We start from the raw sequence: 17402 nt of genomic DNA, 5'->3' as shown, positions 1-17402 counted from the left end.
GGACAATAAGACATTCATTAAGTTACAATACGCTGTTGCACATAAAATAGTTTTCCCCCCCATTTTACTTTCTCAAAAACTTGGCACACAGGCAACTTGGGCACTCATCTTGGGCCCAGAAGTGATCAAGCAATGTAATCAAGTCTAGTGTTTTACCAACATAGATACAAAATGTCCTCCTTGCCATTAACTAAGTATTTGCTAAATTAGTTATACAACCAACTGCATTCCAAAGTACATATGTCACTAATTGTCAAAACTGGGATCTTGTTGAAAGGTTTGGGTGTTTGATTTACAATGACTTGATTAAAGGCAGTAGTTTAGCAGGTAATACTGCAAAGTAACAATCCAAAATGAACTCAAGTTGTGTAAAGATTTGTTTTAAGGGCTATGTTGATATAAGTGGCTGAGAAGGTCTCAAAAGTTGTTACCAGGATAATGTATAGTGTACGTATTAGGAAATTGAAAAATAGGGTGCTAAATTAAACTGTACTGAAGTTGGAACATATAAGGTGGTCAGAGAACTCAAATCTGCTCGTCATATTTCAAGGCAAAAGCCATACCTGTCTGTCTTTTAAAAATAAATGCATTTTCCACCCTATTGGAGAAACGGTGTTGTGTGTTTTGGAATTAGGAAAGCTTCAAATTTAGGATGCCGTCCTATTTTTAAGCATTTTACTTTTATAATTGCTTTACTTCCTCCTGCTAAATCGAGAACTGTATGCTTCTGCAGCTGAATTATGGATGTGAACACTTCCATTTTGACTAAGAAAATAAATCAACATCAAAAACAGAAGCAATAACATTTGTTAACCTTTTGGCCCCATTGCAAACCCAGTGCTTTTCTGCCGTCCTGTAAGGAAAGGGGGGAGCTGAAGAGTTACAGCACTGATGGATTATGGTGGTTGCTATTTTTGTTCCTGAGGGGACTAGCTTTATTGTTGCCTATATGACAGTTATGTGCGTGAGAAGTCTTTAAGTATTGTGTGAAGTATTGAATTTTTTTGTAAAGCACTCGGAGCCGCAGAAGTGTACCGGGGGAAAAAAAGTCTTGTCAGAAGTACTTTTTCTGTGTGTGTTCTATATAAGTCTAGTATCTGCTAATATTAAAGGAGGAAAAAACACGTTGTCTTCATAGTTCTAAGGTTTGTTTTACAGAGGTAAAATGTGTTGATGAAGATGTTTAATAAAGGCTTTTTCCTCATACCAAGTAAGTAAACTATCTGTGCTTACATAACACTGGGTATGTCACTTTACATCCACTGACATGCAGAAATATGAGTTTTGACAGCTTGTCCAAACATGTCATTGTTTAAATTTAAGGCTTAAGCTATATCCATGCATAATATAAAAATAACAGGACTGCCTACTAGTGTGAGATTATACGCATACACACACACACACATATAGATAGATAGATAGATAGATATACACACACCCTAAATTTGATGCTGCACCAAGCACTGCTCCATGCAGCAGAGAGTAGAGAACTCTCAGGAAGCTGGTTACAGATCTCTGATTCTTTTGAGGTTTCTGTGCCACTCCCAGCAGAGCTTAGAAAAGCTTCAAATTGCTCTAAACTATGCCACCTGATAATAGTTCTCCAGAGACTATCTGCCACCTGGGAATTGTTGGTGTCGTGTGTACTTCAGACAGGCTCTCCTAGAGCTGGCAATGGGAATTGGTATAAGAGCTGATTAGGCGATCTCTACACCAGCTGAGGACTCTCCACAAGGAAGGAATCATCATTGGGGAAGATCTATTAAGTTTCCATCCCTTTTGCACCAGCAGAGGACATAGTCCCATGGAGAGAATCTGTCCCAGTGTATTTTATTGATCGACTAGTGCTGAACGATACTTTAACAGAACTTAGCTTTATCAATGTTACACAGTGTTGTTAGTGCAGCAAAGAGTCTTGTGGCACCTTATAGACTAACAGACGTTTTGGAGCATGAGCTTTCGTGGGTGAATACCCACTTTGTCAGAGTGTTGTTAGTGTGATCCAGTGGAGTTAAGGCCCAGTCTGTACTAAATCTTTTCCAAGGTTGTCAGCTAGACTTGAATCCCCGGTGAAGAAGCTTTAATCAAAGGACTAGGGATAGGTTTGTTGTGTGAAATCCTGACCCCATCAGAGTCAACTTGGAATTTTGCCATTAACTTTAATAACACCAGGATTTCACCCATTAACTTTGGGAAACATTTTTCTTTTGCAGTGTCTCTTTTCCCCAACAGAAAATTAAGCCATTTCTGTTTATGTGGAAAGAAGCACAGGAGATATTTTCTTCCTGTGACTAAATTATAGTTTACTTTGATAGATTTCTTGTTCTTCCCCCCCCTTAATCACCATGCTCAGATTCAAATGCCCCCCTCGTATGGCTCCATGACAGATGCCAGCTTGACCACATGCTGGAGACCTCCAGAGCTAAAAGCATGAACTGCTACAGCTTGAGCTAAAGAGCCAAGGTTCTATCACTGGGGCTGTAACAACTCATCTCTTCTGTGGAATGGTGCAGATGGCGACCTGGAACACACATGCACAAGCAGGAGTCACTTCAGTTTGTTGTTGTTATAATTGTTATTTATTTGTATTGTGCTAGCATCTAGAGGCTTCAATTGGGCATCGTGGCCTTGCTGCCATAGTGTCAGTTGGGCATGCCAAATTTGGCAAGCATAAGATGGATGCATCAAATTTAGGGACCAACCCTGCAAGCACTTAATGGAGGTGAGTGACATTACTCTGATGAAGCGTCCTGTTAAAGTCAAAGGGACTATTTATGTGGGTCAAATTACTCATGTATCTGTTTCCTCTTAGGGGACACTCAGGGTAACATAATCTGATACTATATAATTAAATAAGATATGCAAAGATATGGATGTATTTTATAATATGAGACCTGAAAAGCTTTTGGTTTGGTCAATTATTTTATCTATATATCTATAAAGGGAGTAACTACATTGATAAGTGATGAATATATATCATCACTTATCAATGTAGTTACCCCCTTTATTGAACGTTAGTACTTTTTTATTCTCTATTGCACCAGCCAACCAAAGTGGTTCGAGGAATTGTCTACACAAAGAGTTGAGTCAGTTTAACTTAAGAAGTGATTTCAAACTGGTTTAGTTAAACTGGTACAATAGGCTGTGCAGACACACGTATTTTGGTTAAACCAATCTTTACTTTGTTTTGATTATGTCAGTTAGAAACAGGCTTAAGCTAAACTGAAATAAAAAGGTGGTATGTCAGACAGTGAGTCTCAACCTTAACTGTAGCAGAGATGCTGCTCCATTATAATAAGCCATTCTGAAACCAAACTGGAGTGTGTGCTGTCCAACTAAACCGGTGCAAGTTTGTGTGTACACAGCTCCACAGCCTCTCAATGGTAGCATTCTAACAGCATTCCAGTTACCCCATGGTCTCACAGATCATTAATTATGCTGTATTATGTATGTAGAATACTTACACGTATTCTAATAAAACTTACACCTGTCATTTACATACATGACTACTTTCAATCAGAGAGATGAACAATATCTGCAATATGCAGAAGCATGCACACTCTGCTCCTTATTAGTGCTATTAACAAAATCTATCATTATCTCATGTCATTTTAATGTATTATATCCATTTGTTGAGCACCTTTTGGAAATATTTGCTACCCAAACATACGAACTTCTGCTTACCTTCATAAAGATCATTAAAAAAAATAATAATGCAGAATGGGTCACACACAGGCCAGATCTTGCAATCATTTTCACACAGGAAGGCCCCTGCCTCTGCACAGAGCTGACACATTTCATCTGGGCTCCACAGGTGTGCAGGAGTTCACCTCAGCAAGCTCACTGCAACACCAGGGCCTTAGTTAAAACAAGCGGTCTGTTCAGTTGAGCTTGTCCAAACCATTAGGACAGCTGCCCCCCACTAGCAGAGGAACTGAGGGAAGCTGTGTCTGACATCTATTGTCAAGCACAACTGAAAATCCTAATGTAGGGCCATGCGTATAATGTATGCCATCGTATCGTTCACTCTGCTTGCGTTGTTATAACCCTTTCCCCCACCAGTGCTTTTCCTCTCCACTTAGGGTGTAAACTGTTCAGGGCAGGGACCATCTACTGCTCTGTTTGTGCAGTGTCTAGCACCACAGGCGCCACTCTTGGCTGGCCCTTAGGCACTGCTGTAATAGACATGGTTAATAATATTGTACAAGCCACTTTTCAGAAGCATTTCTCACTCACCGTATGTTATTTGTTTTCTTGTTTTTGAAGTCGTACTCGGGTCACATTTCCAAAGCTTTCTTCACAATCACAAGGGCAAGGAATTGACTTATTTTAAAACAAAATTTAAATGAAAACAGAGAGCCCCATGTCCTCGGGAGCTGGGACTGTCAGTAAAACTTAACCATTTGTCATTTTTCACCACAAACTTCCTCAGCTCTCTAGATGTGCATTCAAGTAGAGAAAATGGGTGGGATTCACAAAGGTGTTTAGGTGGCTGATGCCTAAATACCTTTGTGAATTCCACCCAAAGTATCATCATAAAGAGCCCTCTATATGTAATCTTATACATAAATGGCTGAATGAGAATTTTTTTATTGAAAAAATCTTTTAATTATTGAATTTTTCACAAATATTTTGCATTTTGTTCAAAACTTCCTACTTAAAAACAAAGCTGAAAAGAAGAATTGCCCGTTGGCTGTGCTGCCCATGTTTTATGTGTTTTCACACATATCCCTCCCCAATTACTGGTTTCTTCGTTGCTGATTGTGATTGATTGTATATGACTAACCAGACCAATCTTTTCATTTTGGAAATTTTCATTTGCGTGAAGATAAATAAGTTTAAGGCCACCCTAGACCAGCGTTTCTCAGCCTTTTAGATACCAGACACTGGCTTGCTGCCTTCCTAAACTGTGTCAGGGAGATCTCAGGGCGCGGTGCCAGTCAACAGACCGGTCATTGAGAAATGCTGCTTAGACCAGGCGTGGGCAAACTTTTTGGCCTGGGAGCCACATCGGGGAATAGAAATTGTATGGTGGGCCATGAATGCTCACAAAATTGGGGTTGGGGCAAGGGAGGGGATAAGGGCTCTGGGGTGTAGGAGGGTGCTCTGGGCTGGGACCAAGGGGTTTGGAGGGCGGGAGGTGGATCAGGGCTGGGGCAAGGGGTTGGGGTGCAGGAAGGGGAGCAGGCTCTGGGGTGGGGCTGGGGATGAGAGGTTTGGGGTGCAGGAGAGTGCTCCGGGGGTTCAGAGGGTGGGAGAGGGATCAGGGCTGGGAAAGGGGGTTGGGGCGTGAGGAGAGGCTCAGGGCTGCAGGTTCTGTGTGGCACGTACCTTGAGCAGCTCCCGGAAGCAGTGGCATGTCCCTTCCATGCGTGGAACAGCCCCTGACCCTGCTAGCACCAGAGTGGGGCCATGTGGCTGCTTCTGCCACATGTTTTGGCCTTTGACCCAGCGCCCCAGCTGGAGCACCTGTGGGCCATAGCTTGCCCACCTCTGGCTTAGACCAAGTCACAGTAAAATGTGTTTTCGATGAACATGGACAATCTGTGGCTTAACATTAAGGGCCTCCTTTCAGAATCCTACTCAGTGTTCCAGGTACATTCCTAGTGTTGGAAAAGGGATTTGTCCTTAGGCCCACTCTGTTTTAAGGCTACTTCAGGCCAGTTTCTTAAGACAGGCAGTTGTCCAATAAGTATGTCCTCTTGGACAAGTTTCACTGCAATGCAGTGAAAAAGGAAAAGTCAGGCCTGAGTGCAGTGTGCTTAAACAAACCCTTCAGCTGAAGTAACAGAAAGATACTGGCTGTGAGTAACACAATTTCCATTATATTGTGGGAGCACTGGTCAAAGAACAAAGCCCTTTGGGCTTGTCTACACCATGCAGCTTTTAGTGACAAGGCTGTGTCGATGCAGCCTTGTCGCTAAAAGTCAGTGTGTGTAAACACTCTCTGTCGGTACTTTGTCAGCACTTTTGCCGACAAAATACTTCTAGCTCCACAAGCGGCGTTAGCTTTGTCGGCAGCCGTATTCACACTGACATTTGCATCAGCAAAACTTTTGTCTTTCGCAGCGGGGGCTTTTTAAAGTACCCGTGAAAGAGAAAAGTTTTGGCGGCAACTTTTCAGTATAGACATACCTAAATATTTCAACCACACATGGCCTTTTTGCCAAACAGTTTAACAGCAACACCAAAGATATACTTAAAGTACTAGGAAGCAAGGTATTTTTATGCCTAGAAAGGTACAGGCAGGCCTGGTCTACACTACGCGTTTAAAACGATTTTAGCAGCGTTAAACCAATTTAATGCTGCACCCGTCCACACAACGAGGCCCTTTATATCAATATAAAGGGCTCTTTAAACCAGTTTCTGTACTCCTCCCCGACAAGAGGAGTAGCGCTGAAATCGGTATTACCATATTGGATTAGGGTTAGTGTGGCCGCAAATCGACGGTATTGGCCTCCGGGCGGTATCCCACCGTGCACCATTGTGACTGCTCTGGACAGCAATCTGCACTTGGATGCACTGGCCAGGTAGACAGGAAAAGCCCTCCGAACTTTTGAATTTCATTTCCTGTTTGCCCAGCCTGGAGCTCTGATCAGCACGGGTGGCGATGCAGTCCCAAATCCAAAAAGAGCTCCAGCATGGACCGTACAGGAGATACTGGGTCTGATCGCTGTATGGGGAGGCAAATCTGTTCTATCACAGCTCCATTACAGAAGATGAAATGCCAAAGCATTTGAAAAAATCTCCAGAGGCCACAGCAGGGACTCAGCACAGTGCTGCGTGACAAGCGTAACAGAAAGCCAAAGAATCAAATGGACGCTCATGGAGGGAGGGACTCATGGAGGGAGGTACTGAGGACTCCAGCTATCCCACAGTCTTTGAAAAGCATTTGCATTCTTGGCTGGGCTCCAAGTGCCTGAAGGGTCAAAAACATTTTCCCGGGTGTTTCAGGGTGTATGTCGTCAATTTACACCCTTCCCCCCCCCCGAAAGAAAAGGGAAAAAAATTGTTTCTTGCCTTTTTTCAATGTCACCCTATGTCTACTGCATGCTGCTGGTAGACAGGGTGCTGGAGAGCTAAACAGCAGCATCCTCTCCTCTCCTCTCCCTGGTGGCAGACGGTACAGTACAGAAGGACTGGTATCCATTCTCATCATCAGTCCGTGAATGCTCCTGGCTGGCCTCGGTGAGGTTGGCCGGGGGCGCCTGGGTAAAAATAGGAATGACTCCTGGTCATTCCCAGCAGATGGTACAGAACGGCTGGTAACCGTCTTCATCATAGCAACTGGGGGCTGAGCTCCATCAGCCTCCCTCCCCCCACCCCCGTCATGTATAAAGAAAAGATTCTGTACTGCCTGGACTATCATAGCAGCGGAAGGCTGGTCTCCTCTCCCTCCTACCCTTTAATGTCCTGCCTGGACTATCATAGCAGCTGGAGGCTTCCTCCCCATCATTTTATCTCACTAAAAAGTCTCTGTGTTTCTTATTCCTGCATTCTTTATTACTTCATCACACAAATGGGGGGACACTGCCACGGTAGCCCAGGAGCGGTGCGGGAGGAGGGAAGCAACGTGTGGGGTTGTTGCAGGGGCACCCCCTAGAATGGCATGCAGCTCATCATTTCTGCGGGATCTCTGGGGCTCTGACATGGAGCGGCTGTGCTCTCTGGTTCTCTAGTACACTTGCCCCATATTCTAGGCAAGACTGATCCTATTTTTAGACAAAACATAGGAAGGGAATGACCCAGGGGGGTCATTCCCATTTTTGCCTATGCGCCCCCGGCCGACCTCAGCTAGGCCAGCCAGGAGCACCCATGATAGCAGCAGACAGTACAGAACGACTGATAACGTCATCTCATTGCCAATTTACAATGGCATGGTAGACAGTACAATATGACTGGTAACCATCTCTGCTATCTTGCAAAAGCAAATGAATGCTGCTATGGCGTCCATGATTGCCATGCTATGGCGTCTGCCAGGGCAATCCAGGGGAAAAGGGCGCGAAATGATTGTCTGCAGTTGCTTTCCCGGAGGAAGGATTGAGTGACGACATTTACCCAGAATCACCCGTGACACTGTTTTTGCCCCATCAGGCACTGGGATCTCAATCCAGAATTCCAAGGGGCGGGGGAAACTGCGGGAACTATGGGATAGCTACGGGATAGCTACCCACAGTGCAATGCTCCGGAAATCGACACTAGCCTAGGTACATGGACGCACACCACCGAATTAATGTGCTTAGTGTGGCCGCGTGCACTCGACTTTATACAATCTGTTTTACAAAACCGGTTTATGTAAAATCGGAATAATCCCGTAGTGTAGACATACCCTCACACTAGTAGCAGCAAGCACCTGTAACTTTCTTGCCCCTTTGTGGATCAACAAGAAGGCTGGATTCTGGCATAAATCCTGTTTTAATTTTTACTAAAAACTCTGTTTTCTTTATGGCAGTGAAGTTATTTGTGCCTTACAGTGGTGTGAGAGCCGAATCAAGCTTCTCTTTTCAGTCTCTTTGTGGCTTAGAAAAAGGATATCTCATTTCTGCTTTTGTTTTATAGACTCTCCACAAGATACAAACTCTATGCATATGTGGTTTGGTGAGCACGCCAGGGCTTTGGACATCTTTAGCTTGGTGGATTTTTGAGGGTGTCCAACATTATGTATGTTAGAAAAATCAAACCAGTTACACCCACCACCGAAATTCTCTTTCTGCATCCTGTCTTTAATGAAATCCTCCTCCTGTACTGGGCTATGATCGGTGTTTTAAAGTAGCCAAGACTTTTTTAAATTAAATTTTGACTGTAGCTAGTGATTGACAGGAACAATTACATTATTTTCCTCCTTGTGAAGGGAGAGGAAGTAAAACTGAGATGTTTGGGGTGGATAACCGAGGCACTTTCTTTTGAGCTATGTCCAGCTGTGTGAAGAAGAATACTTAAATATCTCCCTAATTTCTTCCATGCAATCTGACACTCACCTAGGAAGAATTATTACTGAACCATCCTTTTCAAAATGGATGCCTATGGTTAGGCTCCTATGACTAGGCGCCTGGATTTCCAAAACTGCTGAGTGTGCACTGACTGCTTTGACACCAGCAGCGTCCATTTAGGCTTTTTGAAAATCTTGGCCTAAAGTACCAGGCTGGAGGAACTAAAAAAACATGCTCAAAACTCTATGAAAGCATCTCCCAGAGACAAATGCCAAATCCCCCAATATAAGATTTCCACATAAGGGTAAATATAAATGAAAAGCAAAATAAGGAGAGACCCACAAAACTCACCCAAGCCTGTCCCAAATACACAGGTGTAATCTAGGGCTACCATGTTATGGGGGGCACCCCAAGGGAGAAGAGGAAAAAGACATGGAATAGAGGAAGATAAAATATGCCCTGTAAGCCCAATGTCATATGGACCAAATGAAAAAGAGAAATAAATTTGTCTTTTGCTCTATACACACCAAATATAATATGAAGAGACGACGTGGGCTTGGTGGGGTCCAATTAACCATGTTTATTAAACATATACAACAGGCCTGGCCTAACTACATACACACACTGCTGCTCTGTCAGGGCTCTGGTGGCTTCTGAAGCATAGAGGACAGAGAGGGCCACTGGAGTGCTCATGAATTACATAAAGGAATTACTCAATTCCTATACACTAGGCTATATGGTTGCTCAGAGGCTGCCTATCCTATTCCTGCTCCTTTGCTAAGTGGCAGCAAATTTCAGGGCTTCGTATGTCAGAGCAGAAATCGATGATGCAGAGTCAGGTATTTTCTTCGTGTAATTTGTTTTTGTATAAAGTATACGCAAGTCCCATTTCATTGAACCCATCTGACACTGACTGCCTTGGTAGTGCAAAGTAGCTGTCATGGGCTCCTGTCTCTGTGACTCCCCAGAATCTCAGTACTTAAACATGCTGTTCTCTGTCCCTCCCTTAAGTGAGGAGCCTTCTATCTAGGAAGCTCCCTAATCCAGCGCTCCTCACCAAGGATCACATGGCCTTGACGAGTGGCCTGGCTTTTGTGTAGCTGGTCTGCAACCCAAAGGGACCCCAGAAGAGGTGTACTTGCCCATCAGAGATACAAACAGTCCCCTTAACATCTGTCTCAGTTCAGTTGCCATAAGGCATTTTTAACTCTTTCTGTGGGGAGTATTATCCTAGGTCCTTGTGTGCTTCAGTGATGCATGATGACAGCACCTCTTGCCGCGTCAATACCTAAATATTAGTAGGTGGAGATTGGTGTTTGACCAGTTGCCCTAATATTAATTTCTATGTTAATCATTCCTTTCTAGGTTCCTAATAATGATGGCCTACCGCTGGCTGTGCTGGGCTGTGCAAAAGATCAGTATGCAAATTGCTCAGCCCCACTAAAATCCTCTACACTTGTTATTCTTTATATTACAGGAGCATGGACTTAACTTTGACATTTCCTTGGAACTTGCAGTACTAAGTGCACTGTGGCCTCTGAAATCCTAACATGTCTATGATCCAGATAGATGCTCTTAATGATAATAAGGACTAGCACCTTGCAGGCAGGCACTGGCTAACTCAACGGTGTTTTGCAGATGCTGCCCGGGGAACTTCAGCTGCCCAGAAGAGAGACTAAATTACTGGTGCTTTTAATGTTCATCTTTCTTCTTTGTCAGTCAGGTAGGCATACCGATTTGTAGTTCTGTTCAATATCCTTGTTCCCAGAGCTGTGTGTGTTCTCTCCTGGATGGTGTTTGGGGTGAGGTAGGGGCATATCTTCTCCTATAGTTATTATAAAAATGAAGGGCCAAATAGATCCCTGGATATATCCCCACTTCAGTGGAGTTTGATTGAGAATGAAATTGGCCATCTAGACAGAACTCTGTTGCCAGCTCAATATTTTGAAAACACTCCTGCCTCTTTCCAACTGGCTTATTTTAAAGAATTCCATTTGTTTCCTGTGTGGAATTGGTCATGATGTGAACCCTTCAGAAATGTCAGTGCGCTTATTGTTGACTCTGCTTCTCCAAAGAGATGAATCATTGAAAGCTGCTGTTACTCAGTTTCTTCACTGATTCATGCTGAAATCAAACTGTTCTGATTTTCCTTCACCTTTTTTCCACTCCATCTACTAAAGCCCAAATAAGGGATCAAAACTTAAAATAAGAGGCTTGAAAAAAATTATAAATGCAGGAAGTTCCAACTGAAGGAAGAATAACTTATTTAATATAGCTTCTGTTTCAGGTACTCTCGCTTTTCATAATTTACAGCAATAAAATCAAGATGTAGAGTATGAAATTTGGGCTGAGTTCTGCTGGTAGTTACCTGACTGTAAATACAGAGTAACTCCTCTAAAGCCAGGGGAGTTACTCTGGATTAATTCCAAAAGAACTGAGATCAGAATTTGGTTTTTGTGTGCCTAAAGCAAAACTAAAGGACAGCTGAAAGGTATGTCCCTAACCTCAAATGTCTGCTACCTAATCTTACAATAGATAGTGGTATAGAAATAATCCACAGCCACTTACAGTATTCAAGAGCAAATTTGAGCCCAGGCATGTAAGGGGCTTCTATACACTTATAAAAGAACAATCATTTGCCTCATAAAGGTGAGGTGGACTTGCCAAAAATGATTCTAATAAATCCAATTTAAGATGCAAAACTATTTATTAACACTAGTAACATAACAAAGGGTTAACATTTTCCCCAGATCCTCAGGCATAATCCCAAATGAAGAACTCCATTCCTGTAATGGAGACCGCTTGTGGCCTAACCTCCCTTCCCACTCATCTCTATTTACAGAATGTGAAGGAGCTGTCTTATTCTTTAATATACGTGTAACTCATCTGTTCCATTTTCCTTTCCCATTTAGAGCCAATGATCCAAACCACATCCACTGCACTGAGTTCAAAGATGGTCTCAGCGTTACAGGGTGAAACGGTGAAAGCAGTCTGTGCGCAGAACATCGAAGAAACGGAAGGGTTCGCTATAACTCTGAGAAGAAACGGCAGCTCTACTGAGCTGTGTTACATACAGCTTGGAAATTTCACCATTTGGAGCAGAAATTGCACAGAGCGTATAAACCTAGAATACGATAAGCCGACAAAAGGGATTTATGTTGTTATGGAGAGAGTCTCTGTCAAAGATTCTGGTGTTTACAGCTGCATCTTGGACAAGACACTTCCCCCTCCTGTGAGAACGCAAAGCCAGTCTAACATTTCCCTCACCGTGTCAGGTGAGCCGGGAGTTCCCTGTGTTCCAAATATCCTAAACGCTGCAGTGCTCTGATGTGTGGGTGGAAGGACAGGTTGAAATGCTTGTGTGACGTTCACTGCTGTGGAGTGTGGGCTGCTTTGTGATGACTAAGCTCTGTAGTGACAATCCGAGCCAGTATGGTTACTGGGATGGCTTCCCGTTTATCATAGTCCTTGTGGGGATGCATCAAAGTCTCCCTCAGCTCCTGTTTAACAGGTAACACCTCGTTCCCTGGTGCTCCCCATCAACACAGACACCAGTTCTGTGCACATGACCTATTTCCCCCACCCCCACCCTGGGACTGAGCCGCTCTCGCTGGTATGGGCAGAGCAGTTCAGGGCTGTTGAGGAGGAAGAGGTGGCAGCGCTCTGACCCTTGAGCCATGGCACTGGAACCCCAGCTGAATGGCTTCACGGGGACCCCCTGATTTATGTGACCCAGCCCTGGGCTATCCTGCAATGTCCCAATTTCACCTATGCGGCATTGTGCAGGTAAAGAGTTACAGCGAGCAGTGACTAGCTTCTTCCCTCTCTTTCAGCCCTTCCAGTGGTTGAGGTTTCTTTGGCCTCTTCTTCACCCATTGACAAGGAGACCACGTTAACTTGCAGTGCTTGGGACTTCTATCCTGGGGACATCCAGCTCTCCTGGAGTAAGGGCAGCCAGTTGCTCACTAACTCAACAAGGAATGACTCTCTGTTCCACAATAGCAACGGGTCTTATTCCTATATAAGTAACATTGTTGTTTCCAAACATGACTGGAATGAATTTGCCCAGTTTTCCTGCCAAGTGAATCACTCTACACTGAAAATGCCTGTTGTGAAAAACCTCACCCTGACCCAGTCTGAGAAAGGTAAATGGGTACTGTGCATTTTCAAGTTGTTTAGTAGCACTGGCCATTCAAGATGTTCATCTGTGTTTGTGTTAGGAAACATGTATTAGCATTCATCTGTACACAGTGAAATAAGCCCTTTATTTTCATCATTTGCGCTGAGTGTGCTGAAGTTGACACTTGTTGGGAGAGCTCACAGAGATGGAGTAATAGCACCAAGGCCCACATATTTAAAGATACTTCCACATTATGGTGCTCTGCCTTGCAACAAATAACTGATTTAGGATCCTAGCTCTCAATTTCAAAAGGGATGTAGGCACTTAGGAGCCAAAATTCCATTGACAGTCCGTCAGATTCACAGCCAAACACAATTCAAGTTTTAGGACAACACTCTGCCTCTAAATGGCAACTTCTTTTAGTTGTTTAAGTTGCTATTATTTGTAAATGAATAGAAACCGGGTCTCTTGAATCCCACTCCAATGCTTTCTCCAGTAAGCGCTTGTGAAATTAAGGTCCTCTGTGTTTATCATTAGTGATCCCGCTTTTTGTAAAAAGTAGGAATGATAACACTTGATGGGGTAATTACTAAATCTGATTGAAAAAAATTTAGCTAAAAAGTTTTCTTGATCAAATATGAGATTTTGTCCTAATGAAAATATGTTTGCAGGAAAATGTCAATTTCAGTAAAATTTTCAAATTTTTTGAAGGGGAAAATTCAAAATCAAATGTTTTAAACTGACATTTTGCAATGTCAACATTTTCAATGTTTCAAAACAAAATATTTTTGTTTTGATCCAAAATTTCAAAAAAAGTGTTTCAACATCATGGAATCAATTTTTTTCTGAAATTTTGTTCCTTTAGAATTTCTGATATTTTGATTTTCATCCCAATTCAGGATGAAAACAAACACCAAACTATCAGAATTTCTCACAGGACAGAAATTTCTATTCCCTACCAACTCTAGCAAAAACATCTTGCCTTCCTAAATTCTCCTTGTAATTTTGTTCAAAAAAGTAGTGTTTGTTCCCTGAGGTGAAACATTGATGTGCACTCTTGAATAGCTGCTGAGCTTCCTATTGTGTAATTTACCTGTGTTTTGTTTTCTAAAGCATCTTTAGATTACACCCTGTGGAGCCTTGTCATAGTGTTTGGTCTCTTAGCAATATTGCTAGCAATAATTGTGGCAAAGTCTGTGAAATTAAGTGAGTATTCAGCTATTTCTTTAGTCTTTTTTATTTACAGTTAATGTTATATATGCTGATTAATTATAACACTATCTAGGTGGCACCGTCGCCTTCTGTTTAAGGGAATCAAAACAACTTTAGTGTTTGTGGTTATGTTGCCTTCTAATGACTTGAGACCTACCAAGTTGATGTAAGCCTTAATACTGGTGCAAAATCTTGCTTAACTCAAGTGATAGATGTCTGTGTATTTTGAACTGAAGAGCTGAAATAGAAAGAAGGTAACAAATAAACAAAGATAATATCATTTTTTGTTAGAGTGGACGTTATTGGTACTCAGGTAACCCCCTGGTGCTCTCCCGCTCTGATGGACTGAATTATCACTTTTTCACTTCAGCAGCCGGCTGCCAGCTAAATACTGGAAATACCATTTCCGCAAACGTCCCTTACAGGCTTCCAAAGCCAACAGGCTGCTGTAACGCTTTAAGCTGGGAAAATCTTGATGATTATGAAACTAATGATAGTAATACCAAAATTTAAAGAAACATATATAATATACAGGGAATGAGGTGGGTAATGGGATATAGAGAACCTTTTACCTCTAGGTCACCAGTCTCCATTCAGCCTTGGCCCAAAGCGAGCCAGAGTTTTTTCCAACTGAAAGGTGACCTGTGTAAAATGAGTTGCTGGTCCCAGTGGGTAAGTGTTCAGATAATGAAAATCTTCCCTACAGTTGGTCTAATTGACACCTTTTGTTGGCAGCCTGAGCAGAGAGGCCAAGGTCTGAGTAAGCATGGGGACTCAGTTACCCTTTCCCTTCAGCATGGAGGTTCATTGACAGGGTAGTGTAGGGAAGTCTGCACTGCTGCTGTCCCTGTTGTCTGGCTGAACAAGGGACTCCATGCCTAGGGCTGCCAGCCTTGCACATTTCATCATTGCTAAATTTGGGTGTTGATTTTAAAAGAAAAAATTGACAATGTACCCACAATGCTATACAATCGCAGCACACACCATGTGTTAGTGCAAAAGCTTTCCCAGGTGGGTGTCACTTACGCATTATAAAGACATACACATGCACAGTGGGTGGAATACCAATCGATGCTGAATAAAACACTCCCCACAAAAGTGCTTGACATAAAAAGACATCTTCTACTGGGGGGTGAAATACAAGCTTTAGTTTCACCTAATTAATCATAGAGTTAAGGTGTTGCTTTGCATTAACATTAGTGAGTGATGAAATTATACAACCTTATAAAAATAAAACTATGTTCCTACCCCCAATAAGAGGATGTGTATTATCTCTCTGTGCAAAAAGCTACTGTATGCATTGTGTTCTATGAAATATACTCCCTCTTGTGGGTGAATATAACCCAACATTAACACAAATGTATCACTGTTCTGTATAAATTAGAATATAATTTGTTAAAATACCAGTGACACTTAGTTCTGGAATGTTGAACTGATTATTGATCTGTGTTTTGTGTGTGTAAAATGTGCTGTCTCTTTTGGAGCTAAGCCCAGTATTATCTCCCTGGTTTAGGATTCAAGTCCACATCACAGAGCTCCGCAGAAAGGGGATTGCCAGAGACAGCTGAGACGCATCCTCCACAAGAAAGCCAGAGTGATACAACCTATTCACTGCTTACTCATTATCCAGGATCTGCTTTATGAGCTGCTGTCAAGTGTAGTATGTGGGCCCTGAAATAGAGAAGAAGAAAATGTTGCATCCCATTGCAGTCTTCAGTGCTGGATGTGCCTATCGGATGATTAGAGACAGGAGCATCTAGAGAAACAAATAATGACTTGCTCCTGGTAATACTGAAACCTAGAGCTGTTAAACCAGTGAAGTAAAAGCAGGGGCAGAGCAGTTTGCTGGACACTCGTTGGAATTCTCAGAGATAAGACAGTATTATGAAACAAGACGACAGGCATGTAATGTGACACATAAAGGGAATTCAAACACACAGGGGATTTTTTAAAAGGTGCCCAATCTGAGTGCCAGGTTACTATGTGCCTTGGGGAGATAATGCACTGGAGGTGGAGCATTATGGGCATGACCATGAGGTTAGGTGATTGTATGCATCCAGCAGCACTTGATACTCTTCCTTTTGAGTCAGTATTGAACCAATATTCCCTCAGAACAGTAGGGGGATGTTTTTGTTCAAGGCTCTGCTTTTCAGATATCATGTTAAGCTTAGGTACCAACCACTTATGATCATTAAATGCCAAATACATCATATGTAAGATAATGAGTGTTCTGGGTATATTCCTGTGTAACAGCAGTCTGTCGAAAATTCCCCGTCTAGTTTAATTCAGATACAGCATGATGTGTGCTGTCACACATCTGCCATATTCCACCACCGAGGTGGCTGCATTTCAGTAGCTGGCAAAGTGATCCAGCATGCAGTATGTAGTTTGCAAACCACTTTGTGAGGTGCTTGGGAAGCTTTTTGGATGAAAAGAGATAAATAAATGCAATGTTTTATCACTGAGTGAAATAACCCTGCACTTATTTTCTTCACAAACGTTACACAAATCCTTACTCTCACCATATTTGATTGTATTACTCTTTGCTTCCTCAGCCATAGGCACTTTATGAAAGACACTGATGATCTAAGTTGTTGACTTTCATGGAAAAAACTATCACCATGCAGCAATAAGAATAGCTATATATTTTTTACTATAGTCGTACTAATCCTCAGTTCCGGGTTATTATACCCAGGACACTGGAGTATATTAATGCATTGAAATTTCTAGACTTGAGATCAAAATGGAGGTGCTATTGGGAAGAAAATGGTGTTGTAGGTCAGGGCTTTCTGTTAAGTATGTGTTCGCTTGTCCATAATTTGTTCTCATGTGTCGATTGTATAATTGTTTAAAAATCATTAAAGATGTTTAACAATGAAAGATAGCTAGAAGGATGGATAAGGAGTCTAAATATCCATTTGTGTCAGACCCAATTATTTCAATTTTGTTTTTATTAGGTTTTCCAATGACCACTGCATCTGAAGTATTTATTCAGGTATGAGAAAGGAAAAAAATGGAAAGAGGGTGAAAAGAGCTAATCAGAAGTGAGGGGGCTTTGTAGGCAAATTGCTAGCTGCTCATAAGGTTCTGAATTAATAATATAGCTGGGTCACATTTTGAGAGCTTTCTTTTAAACCATA

General features: G+C 42.3%; 1 protein-coding gene across 4 annotated transcripts in view; it reads left to right on the top strand.

Annotated features, from left to right (window-relative positions):
- Positions 1-17096, top strand: part of LOC120387072 (tyrosine-protein phosphatase non-receptor type substrate 1-like) — a 31434-nt gene extending 14338 nt beyond the window's left edge. For 3 of the 4 annotated variants that reach the window (XM_039507664.1, XM_039509262.1, XM_039508484.1), the window contains exons 2-6: positions 10569-10653; positions 11843-12205; positions 12764-13075; positions 14164-14256; positions 15776-17096. In XM_039507664.1, coding sequence (XP_039363598.1) covers positions 10569-10653; positions 11843-12205; positions 12764-13075; positions 14164-14256; positions 15776-15906 — 984 coding nt within the window. In that variant the 3' untranslated portion in view covers positions 15907-17096. The remainder of the gene's footprint in view (positions 1-10568; positions 10654-11842; positions 12206-12763; positions 13076-14163; positions 14257-15775) is intronic. The other variant, XM_039510054.1, reaches the window with a different exon arrangement.
- The last annotated feature ends 306 nt before the right edge of the window (positions 17097-17402 follow it).

The sequence above is a fragment of the Mauremys reevesii genome, linkage group 1, assembly GCF_016161935.1.
Source record: "Mauremys reevesii isolate NIE-2019 linkage group 1, ASM1616193v1, whole genome shotgun sequence".
Classification (NCBI taxonomy): Eukaryota; Metazoa; Chordata; order Testudines; family Geoemydidae; genus Mauremys; species Mauremys reevesii.
This window is presented reverse-complemented; position numbering and strand designations above follow the sequence as displayed.